General features: G+C 41.1%; 1 protein-coding gene across 1 annotated transcript in view; it reads right to left on the bottom strand.

Moving 5' to 3' along the window:
• Positions 1-5,650: 5,650 nt before the first annotated feature.
• LOC144607819 (zinc finger protein 652-like) overlaps positions 5,651-22,712 on the bottom strand; it is a 69,086-nt gene continuing 52,024 nt past the window's right edge. Inside the window, exons 3-6 of the mRNA XM_078424932.1 lie at positions 15,107-15,254; positions 9,621-9,736; positions 7,003-7,147; positions 5,651-6,796 (exon numbers count right to left, since the gene is read on the bottom strand). Coding sequence (XP_078281058.1) covers positions 6,315-6,796; positions 7,003-7,147; positions 9,621-9,736; positions 15,107-15,254 — 891 coding nt within the window. The 3' untranslated portion in view covers positions 5,651-6,314. The remainder of the gene's footprint in view (positions 6,797-7,002; positions 7,148-9,620; positions 9,737-15,106; positions 15,255-22,712) is intronic.

Genomic DNA, 22,712 nt, shown 5'->3' with positions numbered 1-22,712 from the left:
AGTACTCCAGGTGCGGTCTCACTTGGGCTCTGTACAACTGCAGAAGGACTTCTTTGCTCCTATACTCAACTCCTCTTGTTATGAAGGCCAACATTCCATTGTCTTTCTTCACTGCCTGCTGTACCTGCATGCTTCCTTTCAGTGACTGATGCACTAGGATCTCGTTGTACGTCCCCTTTTCCTAACCTGACACCATTCAGATGATAATCTGCCTTCCTATTCTTACCACAAAAGTGGATAAACTCACTTATCCACATTAAACTGCATTTGCCATGCATCTGCCCACTCACACAACCTGTCCAAGTCACCCTGCAACCTCATAGCATCTTCCTCACAGTTCACACTACCACCCAGCTTTGTATCATCTGCAAATTTGCTAATGGTACTTTTAATCCCTTCATCCAAGTCATTAATGTATATTGTAAATAGCTGCGGTCCCAGCACCGAGCCTTGCGGTACCCCACTAGTCACTTCTAGAGCCACTTCCTTAAGTACCCTGGGATGCAGACCATCAGGCCCTGGGGATTTATCAGCCTTCAGTCCCATCAGTCTACCCAACACCATTTCCTGCCTAATGTGGATTTCCTTCAGTTCCTCTGCCACCCTAGGATCTCTGGCCACTAGAACATCTGGGAAATTGTTTGTATCTTCCTTAGAGAAGACAGATCCAAAGTACCGGTTCAACTCGTCTTCCTTTTCCTTGCTCCCCATAATAAATTCCCCTGCTTCTGTCTTCAAGGAACACACATTTGCCTTGACTATTTTTTTCCTCTTCTAAAAAAGCTTTCACTATCCTCCTTTATATTATTGGCTAGCTTACCCTCGTACCTCATCTTTTCTCCCCGTATTGCCTTTTTAGTTATCTTCTGTTGCTCTTTAAAAGAGTCCCAATCCTCTGGCTTCCCACTCTTCTTTGCTATGTTGTACTTCTCTTTTATTTTTATGCTGTCCTTGACTTCCCTTGTCAGCCACGGGTGCCTCTTACTCCCCTTAGAATCTTTCCTCCTTTTCTGGATAAATTGATCCTGCAACTTCTGCATTATTCCCAGGAATACCTGCCATTGCTGTTCCACAGTCTTCCCTGCTCAGGCCTCCTTCCAGTCAATTATGGCCAGCTCCTGCCTCATGCCTCTGTAATTCGCTTTGCTATACTGCAATACTGACACTTCCGATTTTCCCTTCTCCCTCTCATATTGTGATCACTGCCTCCTCATGGCTCTTTTACCTCGAGTCCCCTTATCAGATCAGGTCATTACACAACACTAAGTCCAGAATTGCCTTCTCCCTGGTAGGCTCCAGTACAAGCTGTTCTAAGAATCCATCTCGGAGACACTCCACAAACTCTCTTTCCTGGGGTCCATTACCAACCTGATTTTCCCAGTCTACTTGCATGTTGAAATCTCCCATAACCACCGTAGCATTACATTTGTGACATGCCAATTTTAGCTCTTGATTCAACTTGATTTTTTTTAAAAAGCAACCTGTAATTTTCTGCAAAATGAAGAGCTACCAGATGCTTTTAATTTCTGGATATTTAAATGTTGGCAATACTGAAAATATGATGTTTGCTACTCAATTTGCTCAATTAAATATTGTACAACCATTATTTGAACTGAAAATGTACTTCAGTTACCCATCAAAAACATGTTCTTTGATCAAGCCCTCTCCTTCGACAAACACATCAAACACATCACAAAGACAGCCTTCTTCCACCTCAAAAACATTGCCCGTCTCCGTCCATCCCTCTCCTCCACAGCTGCAGAAACCCTCATCCACGCCTTCATCCCTTCCCGTCTGGACTACTGCAACAGCCTCCTCTATGGCGCACCCTCAAAAATCATCAGTAAACTTCAATATTCAAAACTCCGCTGCCCGTCTACTCACCCACACCCCGATCCGTGACCATATCACCCCCGTCCTTTATAAACTCCACTGGCTCCCCATCCCCCAGAGAATCCAGTACAAAATCCTCCTCATAACCTACAAAGCCCTCCATAACCTGGCCCCATCCTACCTGACCGACCTCCTCCACAGGCACACTCCCACCTGCACCCTCCGCTCTGCTGCTGCCAATCTCCTATCCCCCCACATCCGGACCAAACTCAGATCCTGGGGGGACAGGGCTTTCTCCATCGCTGCTCCCACCCTATGGAACTCACTACCCCAAAACGTTAGAGACTCCTCCACACTCACCACATTCAAAACATCGCTGAAGTCTCACCTGTTCAGTACTGCCTTCAACCACTGAAGGTCACCTCACCTTCTGTCTCCTTTCTCTGTTCGTTTATTTATTTACTTATTTATCTATTTATTAATTTCCCTATGTTCTCTAAATCTCTGTAAAGCGTCTTTGAGTATATGAAAAGCGCTATATAAATAAAATACGTTATTATTATTATTATTATGCAGTGATTATTTTGGAACAAAATTATTGAACAAGCTTGGCTGTTTTGAGGATGCAACATTGTTAATGAATATTTCTGATTCATGAATATGAAATTGAGTTTGAAAGAATGGAACATTTAGATGTTTTGAGATCAAAAGAATGATTTTCATAGTTGGAAGCATCTGTTATTCGGAGGCAATATATACAATTGTTTTTTTGTAAGATATCTAAAAATGAAAGTATTCATTGAATAGAAAGGCAATCCATTGAGAAAGAAAAACCAGTAGCTTTCTTTTGCACAGAGACGCATTATGAGTGGAATGGTATGTGTATTGGGAATTGATGGTAACAATGTCAGAATTATTCATAGCCCAATTACCAAAGGACTCGCAAAGCACATTCTTAAATGTGCAAAAAAAAAGAACAGGCTAAAGTTGAGAATGAGGATGTTGCTAGAGGCTACAGTTATCACTGGTGAGGTCTCTGGTGCTGTGAGGCAGCGGCTCTGCCAGGTGAGCCCAGCCCCTGCCCGTCCTAGAGAGAATCAAGATGGCGGCTGACGCAAGAACAAAGGGCCAGTAAGAGGATCTGGGGTCATACCTTTGGCACCCTCAAGGTCGGCTGCAGGAGGTGCACTTGGAGCACAAGGGCTGAATGGTGGCCGGTCGAGGTGGGACAGTTTGCTGGCCGATCTGGATCGAAGCAACGGCTGGAGGCCCTGCAGCAGCCTGGGTTCGATTGGATAGGGCGATGACTGGACAGAGCCTACAGAGGCATGGAGCAGTAGAGCACACCTACACCTTTACTTGGTCAGAATGTCAATGCAACTCAGCTAGGATAACAGGCCTTTATGGCTAGCAGCACTTGAAGCAACCATGGACTTTGAAAATAGCACCAAATTACAGCGATTCTTGTATAAGGTCTAAGTGGGCTATTTCCATACGCATTATACATAATCTGGAATTGTGTTTATGTACAGTAATAATTTACTAAACTGCATGCAAAAAAAGAATTTCATTGTACCTTGGTACATATTTTAATACAAAAAAACACATCTAATGAGATATTTGATGAAGTGGCTTCAGGAACATTTCCTTCCCCAGTGATGGCAGGCCCAGCATGTGGGTGTAGGGTGAGATGTAAATAATGTCCTAAGGAAGGAACACCCTAGACTAATCAACTGTGACTCTGCCCGCGAGATCTTTACTGAGGTGCATTTGGCTCCATCCTATCGCGGTTTATCTAGTAACCTTCCTGCCATTCCTGACTGACAAGAAGTTGAGAAGACTCAAATATAACAAGGCCTCAGGAGGAGATGGAATCCAAGTAGTGAAGAGCTTCTGGCACAAATCCATAGCTCGCACATTAGGGAAGAGGAGAATATTCTTGAGAACTTCCGAGATGTTGAAATCAGTTCACCATCAAAAATGGAGACGTCTGACCATGATAACTATAACATGGTCTCCCTGTACACTAAAAGGGAAGTAATCAATGGGGTCTTCCTCGATTGCTTCCTCCCAGTGGCTGAACAGCAACTTCGTAACTCACTGTATTGATTCCTTCCATCCATCCTTGGATCTGATCTTCATTAAAAGTCAATTCACAGAAAATTGCAGGAAGCAGAACCAACCACTGCACAAGGTCTTTTTTAATTTCACCAAAGGCTTTGACTCCAACTGGAAGAGACTGTGGACCACCCCCCTCAAATTTAGCTGCTCACTCCATGAAGGCATGCAAGCCATATTAATCATTAGGTCTACAAAAACATTGTCAACAAAGATTGGTGTCAAACAAGGCTGCATCAATTCCCTGACATTATTGTCATTTGTTCCTGCTGCAATGTTATATCTCACTTCCCACAAACCTCTTGGACAATCCTGCAGACTGTCCCAGAAGCTAAAGAAAAGGCCAAAACATTTGCAACTACAATCACGCTGAAGCGCTGATTACATGATCCACCTTGGCTTTCCCTTGAGATACACACCATAGAAGCCTATCTCCAGACAACTCAATTCATTCCAAATGGTTTCAAGAAATGTTTGAGAGCACTGGATATAATGCAATCTGTGAGATCAGACAACATTCTACCTGCAGTCCTTCAGAAACTGTGCTCTAGCTGGGGCTCCAGCTAGGATGTTCCCGGATATTATAACACAGCATCTCCTCAACAATGTGGAGAATTGCCAGGTGCCTCTTTTGCAAAATGGAGAAAATCAGTCTGGCTAATTACTCTCCAACCACCCCACCCCACCCCTCACACAATCAGTCTAATTTCAATCAGCAACAAAATGATGGAAGCTATAAACTATTGTTGACTACCATTGTGGAATTCAGCCTATGTACCAATATCAGTTTAGATTTTGCCAGGACTATTTAATTATTTACCTCATCAGAGCCTTTGTCTGAACACAGACCAAAAAATTGGAGAATGGCTACCCTTAAACAGAAGGCAGCATGTGACCAAATGTGGCCTCAAAACTGAAGTTAATGGGCATAAAAGGGAAAACATTCCACTGAATTAAGATATTTGGGGTTGTCAGCAGCCAATTAATCGCAGTCCCAACAGGACTGCAGAAGTTCTTCAGGTAAATATCCTTGGCCAAAACATCTTCAGCTGACTAATCAATGACCTTTCCTTCATCACAAGGTCAAAAATGTACATGTTCAATCACGATTGCATAACATTCAGTTCCATTTGAAACTCCTTATCAAATGAACAGTCCATGCCTGCATGCAGAAAGACTCAGGCGACATTCAGGTACGGGCTGATTGGTGGCATGCAACATTTGTACCACAGAAGTACATGGCAATGATCATCTTTGTCAAAAAAAGAATGTTGTCAAAAAAAGAATCTGATCACTTGAATCTGAAGAAGGGTTCAGACCCGAAATTTTGTATATCCATGTTCTCCAGAGTTGCTGTCCGCATTTTCTCAATAGAAATGAAAACTATTAAAACCAAATGAATACAAGCGGTTCTCTCTATTGCTCTATGAAACATAAATGCAGTATCATGTACTTGGAACCACGAATGTACAATAATGTAAAAAAGACCAGTGCTATAATCGGAGACATCAAATATATCTCCAAAGTATCTTTTCCCCAATTTGTTTTGTACTCTGTATATATGAATTACAGTAGTTGCAAAGAAATGCATGTATAGATTTGTGCTGCATCAAATGTGGACTTATTGGCAAAATATACACATTAACTGATATGTTTTGGAATAAATATGCTAAATATTTGTAAAACTGAATTTTATGTATATAACAGCTACAAGAACAAAAATATAATTATTACAATGCTTAATGACATACATTTGTATCTTAGAATTGCTTCTAGATTTTCTACATAAACATATAGAATTTTTTTTAGTAAAATAAAAAACATGTATTAACAGAACTTCTCCATAATGCTTCAAATGGGCAGGTTAGGCTAGACATGGACCAACCAGTCTTAATTGTTAGCTTCAAAAATCATTGCAGCACAGTGATAATATATAATTCTCTTGCACGACACAAGAGAATGAGATTATTTAATTTAAAGGATTAAAATTTCCCACAATATTTAATCAATGCAAAAGAATAAGCATATTTTCTTAATGCAAATAATATAATTCAAGATAAAAAAAACATATCTTAATAACAGATATGAAGTGACAAAACTGGTTACATCTGAATTTAAAAGGTTAAACCCTTAGTTCACTGTAAAAGGACAGCTCAGTTATCTTACACTATGGAATTATTAACTAAAAAATGATTTGCTGTTCAGTGGGTTAGTTGTATATTTGGAATAAGTGCATTAAAATTTAATAAAAATAATCTTTGTAGTTCATAATGATTACTCAGTTTTTTGCTGCTTAGTGCACAGTTAACAGGAGAATCACCGAACCTTCTGCGCGCTAAGTGGAAAGTAAAAATATTGAGTTCTCAATGATGGTGGCTTCCACCAGCAGCAGTATTTTTTTCACAAATATGGTGCAGGAAAGTGCTCTCGCTTTGACATCTGTGATTCACACCTTCAACATTGAAGAGGGCGGGTGGTGGTGGAAGGTGAGCAACAGTAGGAATTGAAAGTGGATGGTGATGGGGATGAAGATGTAGATGAGAAAGTGGATGGGGCATTGGTCGTGGAGGAAGAGAACTGTGCGAGCTTATGGTGACTGGTGGAGGCGAAGAAGTGGTTGTCATGGCAACAGAGGCAGTGGTAACATTGGGAGGGAAATTGACTGGGCTGGTGACTCGGAAACACTTCTCTTTGTGAGCTTTCAACATGTTCGAGAATCGGAAACGTTGGCCACAAACATCACAAGGGTATGGTTTCTCTCCCGTATGGGTTCTGCGATGGCGCTTCATGTTTGGTCTGCTTGTGAAACTTTTTCCGCAGATTTCACAGATAAATGGCTTTTCACCTGAGAAGCAAATTAGAGAGTTGGGTTACACAAACAAATATTTACATTTTTCCCCCAGTAGTATTTTTTTGGGAAGAAACTGGCTCCCTTTGAAATATTCACATAATCGTCATTTTGACGACATTAAATTTCATAGAATGCACATTGAAATAAATATTCTGATTAGAAACAGATATAAAACTTCAGGCACAGAAGCACATGCTTACCTGTGTGAGTCTTCATATGCTCATCAAAATACTGTTTCATGTTGAAATCCTTGCCACACCACTGGCACATAAATTGTTTATGACCGATATGAATACTCATGTGAGAGCGAAGCTGATACTTGTATTGAAATCTTTCATCACAGTTCTGAAATGAAAAGGTTAATCAGTTTTAAGATTCAATATCATAAATTATAATTTGAGTTTTATGATCCATTCACAATTTTGAAGCAATCAATTTAGAAGATTTATAATTTAGAAAATTACAAATTAAAAAAGTTTTATAGTCTCATTTTTTCATCAACCAGGACCCAAAATATAGGAATTGGTGCTTTATGTTGCAGTTGTTCAAGAGGTTGGTGGGGTTGCATTTGGAGTATTGTGCAGTTTTGGTTGTTCTATTGTGGAAAAGTCTTACTTAAGCTAAAAAGTGTACAAAGGTGATTTCGGAGAATGTTGCCAGTACTCAAGGACCTGAGTGATAAGGAGGGACTAGGCAAATAAGGATTATTCCTTGGAGCGAAGGAGATTGAGCAGTAACTTTATAAAGGTGCATAAAATCATAAGGTGAGTGCACATGGTCAACCTTCTGAGGAAACTCAATCAAAAGCCAGTGGCATACATTTAAAATGAGAGGGTAAAGATATAAAAGGCAATGTTTTACATGTTATTTTATTTGATTGAAGCCGGGACAATAACAAAATTGAAAAGGCAAGAGGGCAGCTACATGGATAGAAAGTATTTAGAGAAATATGGGCGGGAGCAAATGGAATCTTAGATGGCTATCTTGGGTAGCAGGGACAAGTTGGGTCTAATGGCCTGTTTTCATGCTGCATTACTCTCTGATTTTATGTAAATTGATACCATATGATATATCAAGTTGTGTAATAATTTTAATGATGTAGTTACATACGGGGATCAATTTCCAGTATGTTCATTTTTCAACAGTGTTTGATGTATATACATTTTCATCTACACAGATATGACCAAGCTGAATCATATGATGTGCTTTAATGACTACCATGCAGTGGCCTTAGCATCATGAAGTGCTTTGAGAGGCTGGTTATGGCACACATTAATCTAGCCTACTAAGCAGCCATGATCCACTGCCTACTGCCACAACAGGTCCACAGCTGATGCTATCTCCCTGGCCTTACTCTAATCCCTTGGAAACCTGGATTAGGACACCTACGTCAGATTCCTGTGCATAGACTACAGCTCTGCTTTCAATACCAATATCCCAAACTAGTGGAACTTGGGAGTTAGTTCTCCCCATTGCCAATGGATCTTCAACTTCCTAACCAACAGACCAAAATCAGCGAGGAAAGATGACAGATCATCCTCTATGATATTCCTCAACATGCATGTTGCCATGCAAGGATGCATTCTCAGACGCCTACTATACTCCTTATACACTCATGACTATGCAGCCACCTACCAAACCAACTCAATTTGCATATTCGCTGACAACACCAGCTTATTAGGCTGGATATCAAATAATGATGAGACAGAGTCTCACCCTAGTCCCCTCTCCCATCAGGCATCAGGCAAGAGGTACAGAAGTTTGAAAACACATACCCCCCAGATTCACGGACAGGTTCTTCCCAGCTGTTATCAGGCAACTGAACCATCCTCTCACCAGCTAGAGTGTGGTCCTGACCTCCCATCTACCTCATTGGACACCTTTGAACTATCTTTAACCACACTAAGTTTTGTACCCTTTATCTGTACCCTGTGGATAGCTTGATTGTAATCATGTAGTCTTCTCTTTGACTGGATAGTACACAACAAAGGCTTTTCACTGAACTTCTCTCTGTACACGTGACAATAATAAACTAAACTCTATTAAATCTCAAAATTACTGTCACTTTTACAGAGTTATAACATGAATGCTCATGGTCTTTACTACACACCAATCCAGACCGTAGCTTACTTTGTTTTATTAACAATGACCTTGAACAAAGTCAAATTGCAATAAAAACAAGGATATATGTTCTTTGGCAGCTGCTCTGAAAGGTCCTTTGTTCCCCTCAATGTCGTCCAATCCCTGAAGGTGCTGGGTATAAAGATTGGAGAAGCCAGTACACAAACCAAGAATGGGATATGATAAGATGAAGAGAAAGCTGGTACACTGGCAATGATGGAAACAAATCTGGTAATGAGGTGCTCTCTATGGTGCTGTACTTGCCACAAGTCCAGCCCCCCTCTCAAAAACTGAACTGTAACAATCATTCAAGACTCTCTCTACTTCATCTGAAGCTCAAAAATGGAATGAGTCTGCAGATCCTTGAGGCATAAATCTCAGAAAAAAATTACCCGAGGCTCTCATTCTGATGGCCACCTTTAGATATCGGTTGCGTGAAGCACCTTTAAATATTGGTGCATATATCCTAGGTACACACACACCCAAGTGACACTCTGTATTGATATTTTATCCGTTACCGATGTTGTGAAGGATGGACCCAGGTAGAATGCTTAACCCAGAGGAAAATGTTGATTGCAAATCTTTGCGCAACAAACATCTGAAAACCCTGTCCATAAAAGACAATAACATCCTCAAAAAAGCATATTTTCAAATCATGAAACTTACAAAAATAAAACATGCTACTGTATTTGCATACCTCACATTTGAAAGGTTTTTCTCCTGAATGTTGAAGAGAATGGACCTTCAAAGACATACTGCGTTTGAAAGACTTGCCGCAAGTTTCACAGGTGAATGGCATGTCCTTTGTATGTGCTGAAAATAGTAAATGGTCAAAAATATTTCACTGATACTTTCTATCATCTTTTAATTAGTACACTGTACCATTTAAAACACCAATAATTTTCATGATGTAATTAGGCTAAATATTTAGCCAAATAGATGAATCAAACCCAAATAAAGATCAAATTGCTGAAGGAATTCAGTAGGTCAAGCAGCAGGGAATGGAATTGTCGACGTTTTGTGTCAAGACCCTGCATCAGGACTGAGTGGAGAGGGAAGGTAGCATGAAGGGGCGAGGGGAAAGGGTTCAAACTGGGACCAGTGGGTGATAGCTGGACTGAGGAGGACTAAGGGTTGATGGATAGATAGAGCGAAAGGGGAGGGGGAGGAAGATGGAAAGGTGGAGATGGAGGTTAGGGGGTTAACAGAAGGACTATTAATGTTGGGGTATAATTAGAAAGTTGATCATGGGAAGCAATCAAGAGAGTTAGGGGCTGTGAGAATCAGATGGGGGACGTGATCTAGTCGATTGAGTGGGTAGGTGGTAAGTGGATGGAATCAGGATAGGGAGCAGTGAATTGAGCTGATGGCAGGGAGATATAAATCAGTAGGTGGAGGGGGATGTGGCAGGGAGGGAGGAGCTCTTTGCTTTTTTGTCGTATAAATAATTTCAGTGTATTTCAATACGTGGTTGTGCTTCTTCTCAAACTGTTTAATCTTTGTGCTGTGGTGTTTTCATAAATATTGCAAAGCAAATTCTGGGCAGATTGACCCAGCAACAAAGGCAGCAATTTCCACATAAGTGTAATGTGGAACTTGGTGATTTTTGCATTGCTATTCTAGTTCTATTTTTGTTGGCAGAACTTACACAAGTGAGAAATGTTGAACAATGTTTTCTGTAGTTTTTTTATATACGATGGCCACAATGCACTAATGTTGGAGTGGCAAAGGAAAGGATCTAGCAAACTTTTCTTTCCGATGGTATTGAGCTTCAAGTGTTGGAAAGGCTACTTTCATAGGTAAAAAATATAAACTTCTCATTTCATACTTGGGTTGCATCAGTCATCTAAAAAGCCACTCACTACAGAACAACTAGACATTGCTTACACAAGTACCAACATTGAGAAGCCTGATTGTAATTACACTCCAAGGTAATGCCATAGGAAGAAAAGTGGGAAATGGCTGACCTCCTTGGTCAAGATGTGTAGGAAAAAAACTGCAGATGCTGGTATAAATCGAAGGTAGACAGGTAGACAAAAAATGCTGGAGTAACTCAGCGGGTCAGGTAGCATCTCTAGAGAGAAGGAATGGGTGATGTTTCGGGTCCAGACTCTTCTTCAGACTGATGTCAGGGGAGGGAGTGGGACAAAGAAAGGATGTAGTAGGAGACAGGAAGACTAGAGCTCAAGATGATCACCATATAATTTGAATGGATGGATTAAGTTAAATTTATTAACCATGAATATGTACTCAAATACTACCAAATAAGACTTGAGATGATACGCATACATCAGAGCTACTGAGGAGCAGCATTTTAAAACCTGGAGATACATTGGTATGTTAAGGCAAAACAATTTATAAACATTCAGTGTGCAGCCAAATTTCTTGTAAGATAGATTTTTTAAAATTGGTATTCATTTAGACTATTAAGTGCATACTATAAATTATAGTTCCATATTTTACTATCCAAATTAAAGTCATTCAGTTGCTCAGCTAATATATTACATTTATGAGTGAGGATTATTATCTTGCAATTTAGATTTAGAGATACAGCGCGGAAACAGGCCCTTCAGCCCACCGAGTCCACGCCGCCCAGCGATCCCCGCACATTAACAATATCCTACACACACTAGGGACAATTTTTACATTTTACCCAGTCAATTAACCTACATACCTGTACGTCTTTGGAGTGTGGGAGGAAACCGAAGATCTCGGAGAAAACCCACGCAGGTCACGGGGAGAACGTACAAACTCCGTACAGACGGCGCCCGTAGTCAGGATCGAACCTGAGTCTCAGGCGCTGCATTCGCTGTAAGGCAGCAACTCTACCGCTGCGCCACCGGGCCACCGTTTACACTCCATTAATCACATTCTCCAATTAAGCAACTTGGCTGAGTGTAATTCTATAATTTAAAAAATACCTTACTGATATAAACAAGAGATTTTCATTCTCTTTCATGATTCAGGATTATCAGGAAGCAATAAAATGGAGACAAGAAACTGCAGATGTTGGAATCTTGAGCAAAAAACAAAGTGCTGGAGGAACTCAGCGGCTCAGGCAGCATCTGTTGAAGGAATGGACAGATGATGTTTTGGGTCGGGACCCTTCTTCAGGGGGGGAGAAAGCTCGAAAAGAGATGTGGGGATGTGACAAAGCCTGGGAACTGATAGGTGGATACAGTTAAGGGGGTGGAAGTGATTAGCTGATGATGGAATAATCTACAAAGGCTAGAGGTGAAAAAGAGACAAAAGGATTTCAGATAAGGAAAGAAGTGAGGTGAAATGTAAAGCCGGAGAAAAGGATATGGGTGGATGGGGGGGAAGAGAAAGGGGGATAAAAAAGGAAATATGGAACTCGGAGATAAGCATGTGTAGAAGAGGAGATAGAGAGGGTGGTATTACTTGAAATTGGAGAATTCAATGTTCACTGTTGGGTTGTAAGCCACATATTTCCCATATATTTCCCTTTTACTCATACTTTATCAGCCAAGTATGTTTTGCAACATACGAGGAATTTGACTTGCCATAGCAACAAAACACAAGAAATACATTTTAACATAAACATCCACCACAGTGACTCCTCCACATTCCTCACTGTGATGGAAGACAAAAAAAAGTTCAATCTTCTTCCCTTCATTGTTCTCCCGCGGTCAGGGGCCCTCCGTGTCGGGGCGATCAAGCTCCCGCATTGGGGGGAATTGCTCCCCTGTGCCAGGCGATCAGACCCCGAGTCGGGGCTGGTCAAACCTTCTGCGACTTTGGAGTTTCCCGACATCAGCCTCTACTCAAGACTGCGAGCTCCTCGATGTTGAAATCCACAGGCCGCGTCGATCCCAGGCAAGGGATCACAGGCTCTGATGGTAAGTCTACGGCCCCACGGTGGTGCTCAAAGTCAGTTTCGAGCAAGACCACCAGCTCCATGATGTTAGGCCTCAGAGCGACCGGAGACGGCCGCGGGACTTAACAGCGCCGGTGCGGCTCGGCCGCGGGGACTTCCATCGCCCGACACGGCCGCGGGACTTAACAGCGCCGGTGCGGCTCGGCCACGGGGCCTTCCATCGCCTGGTGCGGCTCGGCCGCGGGGACTTTCCATCTCCTTGCGGGGCAGTGCGGGTCGGTCGCCTCGGTAGGGGTCGAGCTGTCTGTCCTTGGGAGGGGCATGGAGGAAGAGAGAGGAAGTTTTTTTTGCCTCCATCACAGTGAGGGGGTGTTTGGAGTCATTGTGATGGATGTTTGTGTTGGGGTTGTGTGTCTTGTGTTTTTTGTACTGCTGGCAAATTAATCTCGTTCGGTAAAACGAATGACAAATAAAGCTATTCTGTATTCTGTATTCTGTAGATACGATCCGGAGAACAATCGCATCTCCGGCAAGGTAAGAGATTGAAAAAAGGTTTCCCCCGACCCCCTCCCCCACATAAAACAAACCAGGGAACATTAACACATACTTTTAAAACACACTAAAAATAAAAAAGACGAAAAGACAAACAGACCGTTGGCGAGGCTGCCATTGCTGATGACGCCATCCTTTCCCCTCACTTTTCCCTCCCTTTCTACCCATATCCAACCCTTTGGCTTTACATTTCACACGTTCTCTTTTTCCCTAACTGACACCCTTTTGTCTTCTTTTTATGCCTAGTCTCTTGTCACTTATTCCACCCATAGAAACATAGAAAATAGGTGCAGGAGTAGGCCATTCAGCCCTTCGAGCCTGCACCGCCATTCAATATGACCATGGCTGATCATCCAGCTCAGTAGCCTGTACCTGCCTTCTCTCCATAGCCTGTACCTGCCTGCCCTCTGATCCCTTTAGCAAAAAGGGCCACATCTAACTCCCTCTTAAATATAGCCAATGAACTGGCCTCAACTGCCTTCTGTGGCAGAGAATTCCACAGACTCACCACTCTCTCATAGAGTCATAGAGTCCTACAGCACAGAAAGAGGCCATTCGGCCCATCGTGTCCGCGCCGCCCGTTACCAAACACAGTCTAATTTTAATCCCATTTTCCCGCATTTGGACCGTAGCCCTGAATGTTGTAGCATTTCAAATGCCCAACCAAATGCCTCTTAAACGTTGTGAGTGTTCCCGCCTCCACCACCACCCCAGGCAGCGAGTTCCAGACTCCAACCACCCTCTGGGTGAAAAAGTTCTTTCTCACGTCCCCCCGAAACCTCCCTCCCCTTACCCTGTGTCTATGTCCCCTCGTTGTTGAACCTTCCACCAGTGGAAGAAGTTTCCCGCCATCTACCTTATCTCTGTGTGAAGAAATGTTTTCTCATCTCGGTCCTAAAAGACTTCCCCCTTATCCTTAAGCTGTGACCCCTGGTTCTGGACTCACCCAACATCGGGAACAATCTTCCCGCATCTAGCCTCTCCAACCCCTTAAGAATTTTATATGTTTCTATAAGATCCCCCCTCAGTCTTCTAAATTCCAGCGAGTACAAGCCGTCTATCCAGTCTTTCCTCATATGAAAGTCCCGCCATCCCAGGGATCAATCTGGTGAACCTTCTCTTTACTTCCTCTAAGGCAAGAACGTCTTTCCTCAGGTTAGGAGACCAAAACTGCACACAATACTCCAGGTGCGGTCTCACCAAGGCCCTGTACAACTGCAGCAGAACCTCCCTGCTCCTAAACTCAAATCCTCTTGCTATGAATGCCAACGTACCATTCGCTTTCTTCACTGCCTGCTGCACCTGCATGCTTGCTTTCAATGACTATCGATCAACACCCTCTCCCTCTCATCTACATCCACCATGACTTGCCAGGCTAGATACAAAGTGCTGGAGCAACTCAGCTGGCCAGGCAACATCTCTGGAGAAAAAGAATGGGTGACATTTTGGGTCAGGACCCTTCTTCAGACGTCCAAAACGTCACCCAAGCTTTTTGTCTAGAGATGCTGTCGCTGAGATACTCCAGCCCTGTGTGTATATCTTCGGTATATACCAGCATCTGAAGTTCCTTTCTACACATGGCTTGCCTGGTTTTGTCCCACCCCAACCTCTTTTCCAACTTTCTCCCTAATGCTCAAATCAATCCAAAGAAGGGCCCTGACCCAAAACATTGTCTATCCATTCCCTCTACAAATGCTGCCTGACCCTCAGTTTCTCTTTTGCTTATTAAAAAAAATCAGGAAGCAATTTATTTTTCTTCAATTAAAGATAATACACTCATATTTGCAACTTACCAACCATGTGTTTTCGAACATGAGCCATTGTGTAGAACTTCTTCTCACAAATCTCACAGGAGAATTTCTTTTCAGCCAAGCCATGAACAACTTTTATATGTTCATGCAGAGACCACAGTTTCTTGAAACATTTTCCACAGGAAACACACTAAGGGAAAACAAGAAAAATTTATATATTGTACATAATAGTGTGTGTTTAACTAGGTAAAACATACTGTGGGATACACTTCATCGAACACCATTTTTCTCTCTCTTAAATTCAGCAATCCATCCTGCAGTAAAATTCCACTAGCACAGGAGCCCTCTGGCACTTCATTCACATGACTGAGATTATTTGGGTACTCAAACATGCTTCCAGGCAGAGGGAGGCCACAGATAGGTGCCACGTGCACTTTCAAGAACTCAGAAAAAGAAACGCTTTCAAAATTCCACAGTAGCTAGCCACCAACTGTTCCCTCCATTTTTCATTTCGGTTTTAGACAATGGGGTTTATGTGTAGATTAAACATAACCTAATTTCATTGAGAACAGTATTAAGGTAATGAATGATCTATAGCTGTTCTTATGTTCTGTCACAAGTTTTGGTTTTACTTTGGTAGATAGAAATAAACCTTTCTCCATAACATAGATGCCTAGAACTAAAGGGCATATGTTTAAGGTGAGAAGCAAGAAGAGATCAAATGACAATTTATTTTCACCAAGAAGGTGTTTGCAATGTGCAACACACTACCTCAAAGTCAGATACTATCAACATTTAAAAAATATTTGGGTGAGCTCTTGAATCACCATTCCAAGGCATAGAAAGCTACAGAGCAAGTGATGGTATTTGGGATGAGCACAGATAGTTCTTGAGAGTTGGCATAGACATGTGGGCCGTAGGGTTCGTTTCAGGGCTATATAACTCTATGAATGCACCAATCTGTAACCTGGTTCAATAGTCAGCAAAACAAAAGTCCTTGATTCATTAAGGAACAAAATAAACCCAAATTACAAAAACACACCAAAACTATGTAAACCTGATCCACCATTTACACAAAATCTCAAGAATTTATTGTCATATGTACCAAAATGAAACAATGAAATTCTTGCAGCAGCACAATATATCTGATTATTTTGACCAGTTGGAATTTAAAGATGAAAGGAAAAGCATAGTTATGCTGGAGTAACAAAGCTGGAAATCTACATCCACTTCCATGGTTTTCATGTTCTCAAAGTACTTTGTACGATTTCTTCCACATATGATTCTACCAGCCTCTGAATTGCCAAATACAATCATCAGAGTTTAATTTGCTAAACTGACGCATCAAGACCAGAACAGATCACCGCTCAGGTGGTGATTTAGAGCTTTTGGTCATTACCCAATAGGAAAGGTTAATTTGGTTATTGAGTCCACTCTTGACTTCAACAACATGTTTCATTTGTCAACCAAACAATAATGGATATGTGAAGATAGACACAAAAAGCTGAAATAACTCAGCTGGACAGGCAGCATCACTAGAGAGAAGGAATGGGTGACGTTTCATACTGAAGAAGGGTCTCGACCCGAAACATCACCCGTTCCTTCTCTCCAGAGATGCTGCCTGGCCCGCTGAGTTATTCCAGCGTTTTGTGTCTATCTTCGGTTTAACCCAGCATCTGCAGTTCCTTCTACACAATAATGGATGTGTGGACTAGCTTGGGTATCAACATAGCAAAATTACTAACCAGATGTACTAGTGGACAGAGGTCCAAGGGTGACAGAGGAACTGAAGGAAATTCACATTAGACAGGAAATGGTGTTGGGTAGACTGAAGGCTGATAAATCCTCAGGGCCTGATGGTCTGCATCCCAGGGTACTTAAGGGAGTGGCTCTAGAAATCGTGCATGCATTGGTGATCATTTTCCAATGTTCTATAAATTCAGGATCAGTTCCTGTGGATTGGAGGGTAGCTAATGTTATCCCACTTTTTAAGAAAGGAGGGAGAGAGAAAACGGGAAATTATAGACCAATTAGCATGACATCAGTGGTGGGGAAGATGCCGGAGTCAATTATAAAAGAAGAAATTGTGGAACATTTGCACAAACAGGATCGTTCCGAGTCAGCATGGATTTACGAAGGGAAAATCATGCTTGACTAATCTTCTGGAATTTTTTGAGGATGTAACTAGGAAAATGGACAAGGGAGAGCCAGTGGATGTAGTGTACCTGGACTTTCAGAAAGCCTTTGATAAGGTCCCACATATGAGATTAGTGGGCAAGATTAGAGCACATGGTATTGGGGGTAGGGTGCTGACATGGATAGAAAATTAGTTGGCAGACAGGAAACAAAAAGTCCCTACGGGTTCCTTTCAGAATGGCAGGCAGTGACTAGTGGGATACTGCAAGGCTCGGTGCTGGGACCGCAGCTATTTACAATATACATTAATGACTTAGATAAAGGGATTAAAAGTAACATTAGCAAATTTGCGGATGACACAAAGCTGGGTAGCAGTGTGAACTATGAGGAAGATGCTATGAGGATGCAGGGTGACTTGGACAGGTTGTGTGAGTGGGCAGATGCATGGCAGGTGCAGTTTAATGTGGATAAATATGAGGTTGCCCACTTTGGTGGTAAGAACAGGAAGGCAGATTATTATCTGAATGGTGTCAAGTTAGGAAAAGGGGAAGTACAAAGAGATCTGGGTGTCCTTGTTCATCAGTCACTTAAAGTTAGCATGCAGGTACAGCAGGCAGTGAAGAAAGCTAATGGCATGTTGGCCTTTATGAAAAGAGGAGTTGAGTATAGGAACAAAGAGGTCCTTCTGCAGTTGTACAGGGCCCTAGTGAGACCGCACCTGGAGTACTGTGTGCAGTTTTGGTCTCCAAATTTGAGGAAGGACATTCTTGCTATTGAGGGAGTGCAGCGTAGGTTCACCAGGTTAATTCCCGGAATGGCGGGACTGTCGTATGTTGAAAGACTGGAGCGACTAGGTTTGTATACACTGGAATTTAGAAGGATGAGAGGGGATCTTATTGAAACATATAAGATTATTAAGGGATTGGACACGTTAGAGGCAAGAAACGTTCCCAATGTTGGGGCAGTCCAGAACCAGGGGCCACAGGTTAAGAATAAGGGGTAGGCCATTTAGAACGGAGAAGAGGAATTTTTTTTCAGTCAGAGAGTTGTAAATCTGTGGAATTCTCTGCCTTAGAAGGCAGTGGAGGCCAATTCTCTGGATGCTTTCAAGAGAGAGCTAGATAGAGCTCTGAATGATAACGGAGTAAGGGGGTATGGGGAGAAGGCAGGAACAGGGTACTGGTTGTGAATGATCAGCCATGATTACATTGAATGGCGGTGCTGGCTCGAAGGGCCAAATGGCCTACTCCTGCATCTATTGTCTAAAAGCTTTAACAATAAACTAAATTAAAATTATTCATCCAAAACCCAAATAATGCTGTTGCTTGAATGCTAAAATAATAAAAGAGAGGGAGAGGGTGTAAAACAGAATTTGCCTTTCAGACAATATAATTGAAAAGACATTTAACTTTATACTTAGAGCCAAGAAAATAAAATTTGAATTGATGAATTGATTAGATAAAAACCCTTGACAGCCACTAAAATGACCAATGCTGCCTGACATGGTACATGGCATGAATCCAATTCAAATAGACAGTGGTGGAGTAAATCACTGGGTCAGGCAGCATCTCTGGAGAAAAAGGATGGTTGATGTTTCTGGTTGGGACCCTTCTTCAGACAAGGGGGGGGGGAGGAGGGGGGAGGTGAAGAGCTGGTATAAATCAGGACCTGATCTTTTCATTGGTTAGCTGATATGCTAAACAGTGCAACCCTGTTTATCTCACACTCAAAAGGATGTAAATTTTACCATGAATGACAGAGATAAAGTGTTATCCTTGTTTGTGAAGTTCATTTTTGAATTATGTAAAATTGAAGGTGGTTAGTGCAATACACTGCTAACCCACAAATGTGTCGTTATGAGATATTCACATTTGAAAAATCCATAAATCACCAAAAATCCAAGAAATGTTAAAAAACAAAAAACAAGAAACAACAAAAATGTTATTTGATCAACTGATCGGTTGAATTTAAATATTAAATTTTTACAGGTTGTAGGATAGTGGGTAAGGATCGTGTTAATGCATGTAACTAATTTTTCACAAAAGTGAGGGTTAGCACTATATTGCACCCACCCCCTCAATTATATGTTAAATTCAAAACTAAACTATAGTAGCAATGTACATTATTCATGTCTAAATCTAGCACTTCTGTATCAGTGTAGGTATGTATGCATTACATTTTATTACACTAATACGGAATGAAAAGAATGAAAAAATATCTTGACATGTGTTCATAGCTATTTTATTCACAATATTAGGATTTCTGGAAATAAGTTTGATGTCACTGATTGCGAATGTGTATGGGTAGGCAGGCCCTAATGAAAGGTATGTGAGAGGACAGTGATCATGATCGGGAGAACCATGTGCTGAGAAGTGTGTGCATGACTAGATATAGTTTGCTAAACAAATAATTAGAGGAAATCACAAGAAAGAAACTATATATATATATATATATGCACACACATGCATATATATATATACGCATATACATAAACCATAAAGGTCGAATCGCCTTTATGGTTTATGTACATCATGTGAAAAATAGGATGAAGAGAGAAAAAGAGCGTTGCTTTAAATCAAAGTTACTTCTGATCCATGAGAAGGAACTTTGAGATTTATTTATCTCTATCTTGCCTCTCACACACACATATACACACATATATATACCTATATATATACACATGCATATACACACACATATATATATACCTATATACACACACACACACATATATAAACACGCATATATATATATATACATATATATACACACACACATATATATGCATAAAGTTATTTTCTTATACTATATATATGCATACATATACACATACACATATACGCATATATATGTTAAATTTGTGCAGAGTGTGTGTTTGAGCAATACAAGGAAAACTGCAGAAAAGAGGGGGCTGGGGTGGAAGGATGGGAGGGAAATGGGCAGAAACAGTAAGAAATAATAAAATCAGAGAAATTAAGCAGGGGGAAAACATTAAAAGATAAAAATAACAAAAAAATGTGAGTTGATAGATGAGATATTTCCTGCATTTTAATCACACATACTGTTCCCCAACAACACTGATTACACTGCGAGAGGCATAGCAAACGGCGGGTTTTGCCTACTAAAATCGCCGACGTTCCGCTCCTTTGCATACTACATTTCATTATACGTGATTTTGACGGAGTGGTTCATCTTGCTCCTCTAGTATCTTTGGTTTAATTGCCAATTGTATCGAAACAGAACAATTACATTTTTACTTGCAACTCAACAGGTTTGTAAACACAGTACTCAATAGATAAAATAAACAAATAAAAAAAGCTTAATTAAAAAAAAAAAATCCCAATATAGTATAAAATAAAACAAATATCCGAAGTCCCTAGTGCAATCAAGACAGTTCGTAGTTTAGTTGTTGTTTGTACTGTTCAATAGCACAATGGTTGTTAGGAAGAAGCTGTTCCTGAACCTGAATGTTACAGTTTTCAGGCTCCTATACTTTCTTCCCAATGGCAGGAGTGAATTGACAGCATGGCCAGGGTGTTGTGGGTCCTTCATGATGCTGGCTGCCTTATTGAGGCTGCGCCTCCTATAGAATCTATCGATGGTCAGTACCAATGATGGACTGGGCAGGTTTCACCACTTTTATTAAAATCTCTTCCATTCCTGGGCATTAGAGTTGGAGAACCAGGCCATAATGCACCCGGTCAATATGCTCTCTACATTACACCTGGAAGTTGTTGACTCTCTCCACCATCAACCGTCGATGAAGACAGGTTTCTGAATCCCCAGCCTTCCTCGTCCAAAGTAAACAACTAGGTCCTTGGTTTTACTGACATTGAGGGCAAGGTTGGTGTTCTGGCATCATTCAATCAATTTCCCTCCTATATTCTGACTCACCAGTACCCATAATTCGTTCAACAGTTGTTATGCCGTTAGTTGATTTAAAGATGGAGTTGGAACAGTGTCCAGCTACACAGTCATGGGTACAGAGTGAGTAGAGTATTGAGGACTGAGCACACAGGCTGAGGTGCCCCTGTGCCGATGGTTATCGAGGAGGAAGTGTTGTTGCCAATTCATGCCGATTGTGTTCAGTTTATGAGGAAGCTGAGGATAGTTGCAAAGGGATGCACAGAGACTCAATTCCCTGAGCTTGGTAATAAGTTTGGAGGTAAAGATGTTGAATGCTGAGCTGCAGCCAATGAATGTGTTTTTATTGTCCAGGTGGTCCAATACAGAGTGAATAGCCAACAAGGTCGTATAACCCGTTGATCTACTGTGGCAGTACGCAAATTGTAGTGGGTCCCAGTTCTTGCTAAGGTAGTAGTTGATATGCACCATAACCAACCTCTCAAAGCACTTCATCGCCTGGACGTTAATGTCTCAGGTAGCTAGTCATTGAGGCATGTCATCTCCAATCAGTTGGTCCACAAAGGGTTTGAGAACGTGACCAGCTACACCATCAGGCCTAGATGCTTTCCGGGAGTTCATCGTCCTAAAGGATCTTCTAATGTTGTCCTCGGTGACTGAGATCTTCTACAGACTGTGTCTTTGGTTGTACTGCAGACCTCAGCTTTTGCACTATTATGGTTTTCTAGTATTACAGTTATTAATTATATTATCTGTGTTATTGTCAGTACATATTTACAATTTAACAGTCTTAACATTTGAAATTTGTAGAAACCCGATTACTTGGGTGAGATTTCATTTTTCAACCTCGCATCTAATTAGTTGGACTCCTGTGCCATCTACAGGAAATATGTACTATCTGCAGTCATGAATAACAACATCACTTCTTGATCAAACAGGAGATTAATTCAGCAATTTTAAGTTCACTGCAAATACAGCTCAACATATTTAAATACTTCAATTAAAAGCTTACTCTAATGTTCCTTTTAAATGCAACATAAAATGTGACATGCGATTGAGGAAGAAATTTTCTTTCATATTATATTATTCCCTTCTGTAACAAAAACTATTTAAAGAAAGTATTTACAGCAAATTACTATCCGAGAGTTTGGAAAATTCACTCAAATATGATGCACATTCAAAATAAATAGATTATAGTTTAGAAGTTGTTTTTTTTTTTCCCATGCTTTTATAATTGTAATCTACCCTGCCCGATATTCTCTGGCTGAGTAGCAGTGTTGGGAAGTTTTGTTTCAGTACCTTCAATATTATCATTTCTTATCATTCCTGTGATTAGAGGCCTCTTCACTAGTTGAACAACAAAAGGGAACTTGCTAATGTTTGGTTATTAATCCCATATTAGAATTCTTTCAAGAAGAAATATACACTTTGGCTAACAGGGATATCAATGGATGTACTATGAGGAATAGCTGGCTAATAGGGAAGGGAAGAAGAAGAAGCAAGCGTTTTACTGGTTGACAAGATGTGATGAGTGGTGTACTACAGGGATCAGTGAGGAGCCTCAATTTATTTTAATTTCTTGTGTAAGCAACGTGGATGAAATTTGCTGGTGACAACATGATAGGTAGGGATGCTGATTTTGAAGAGG

Source organism: Rhinoraja longicauda, chromosome 29, assembly GCF_053455715.1.
Source record: "Rhinoraja longicauda isolate Sanriku21f chromosome 29, sRhiLon1.1, whole genome shotgun sequence".
NCBI classification, from domain to species: Eukaryota; Metazoa; Chordata; class Chondrichthyes; order Rajiformes; family Arhynchobatidae; genus Rhinoraja; species Rhinoraja longicauda.
This window is presented reverse-complemented; position numbering and strand designations above follow the sequence as displayed.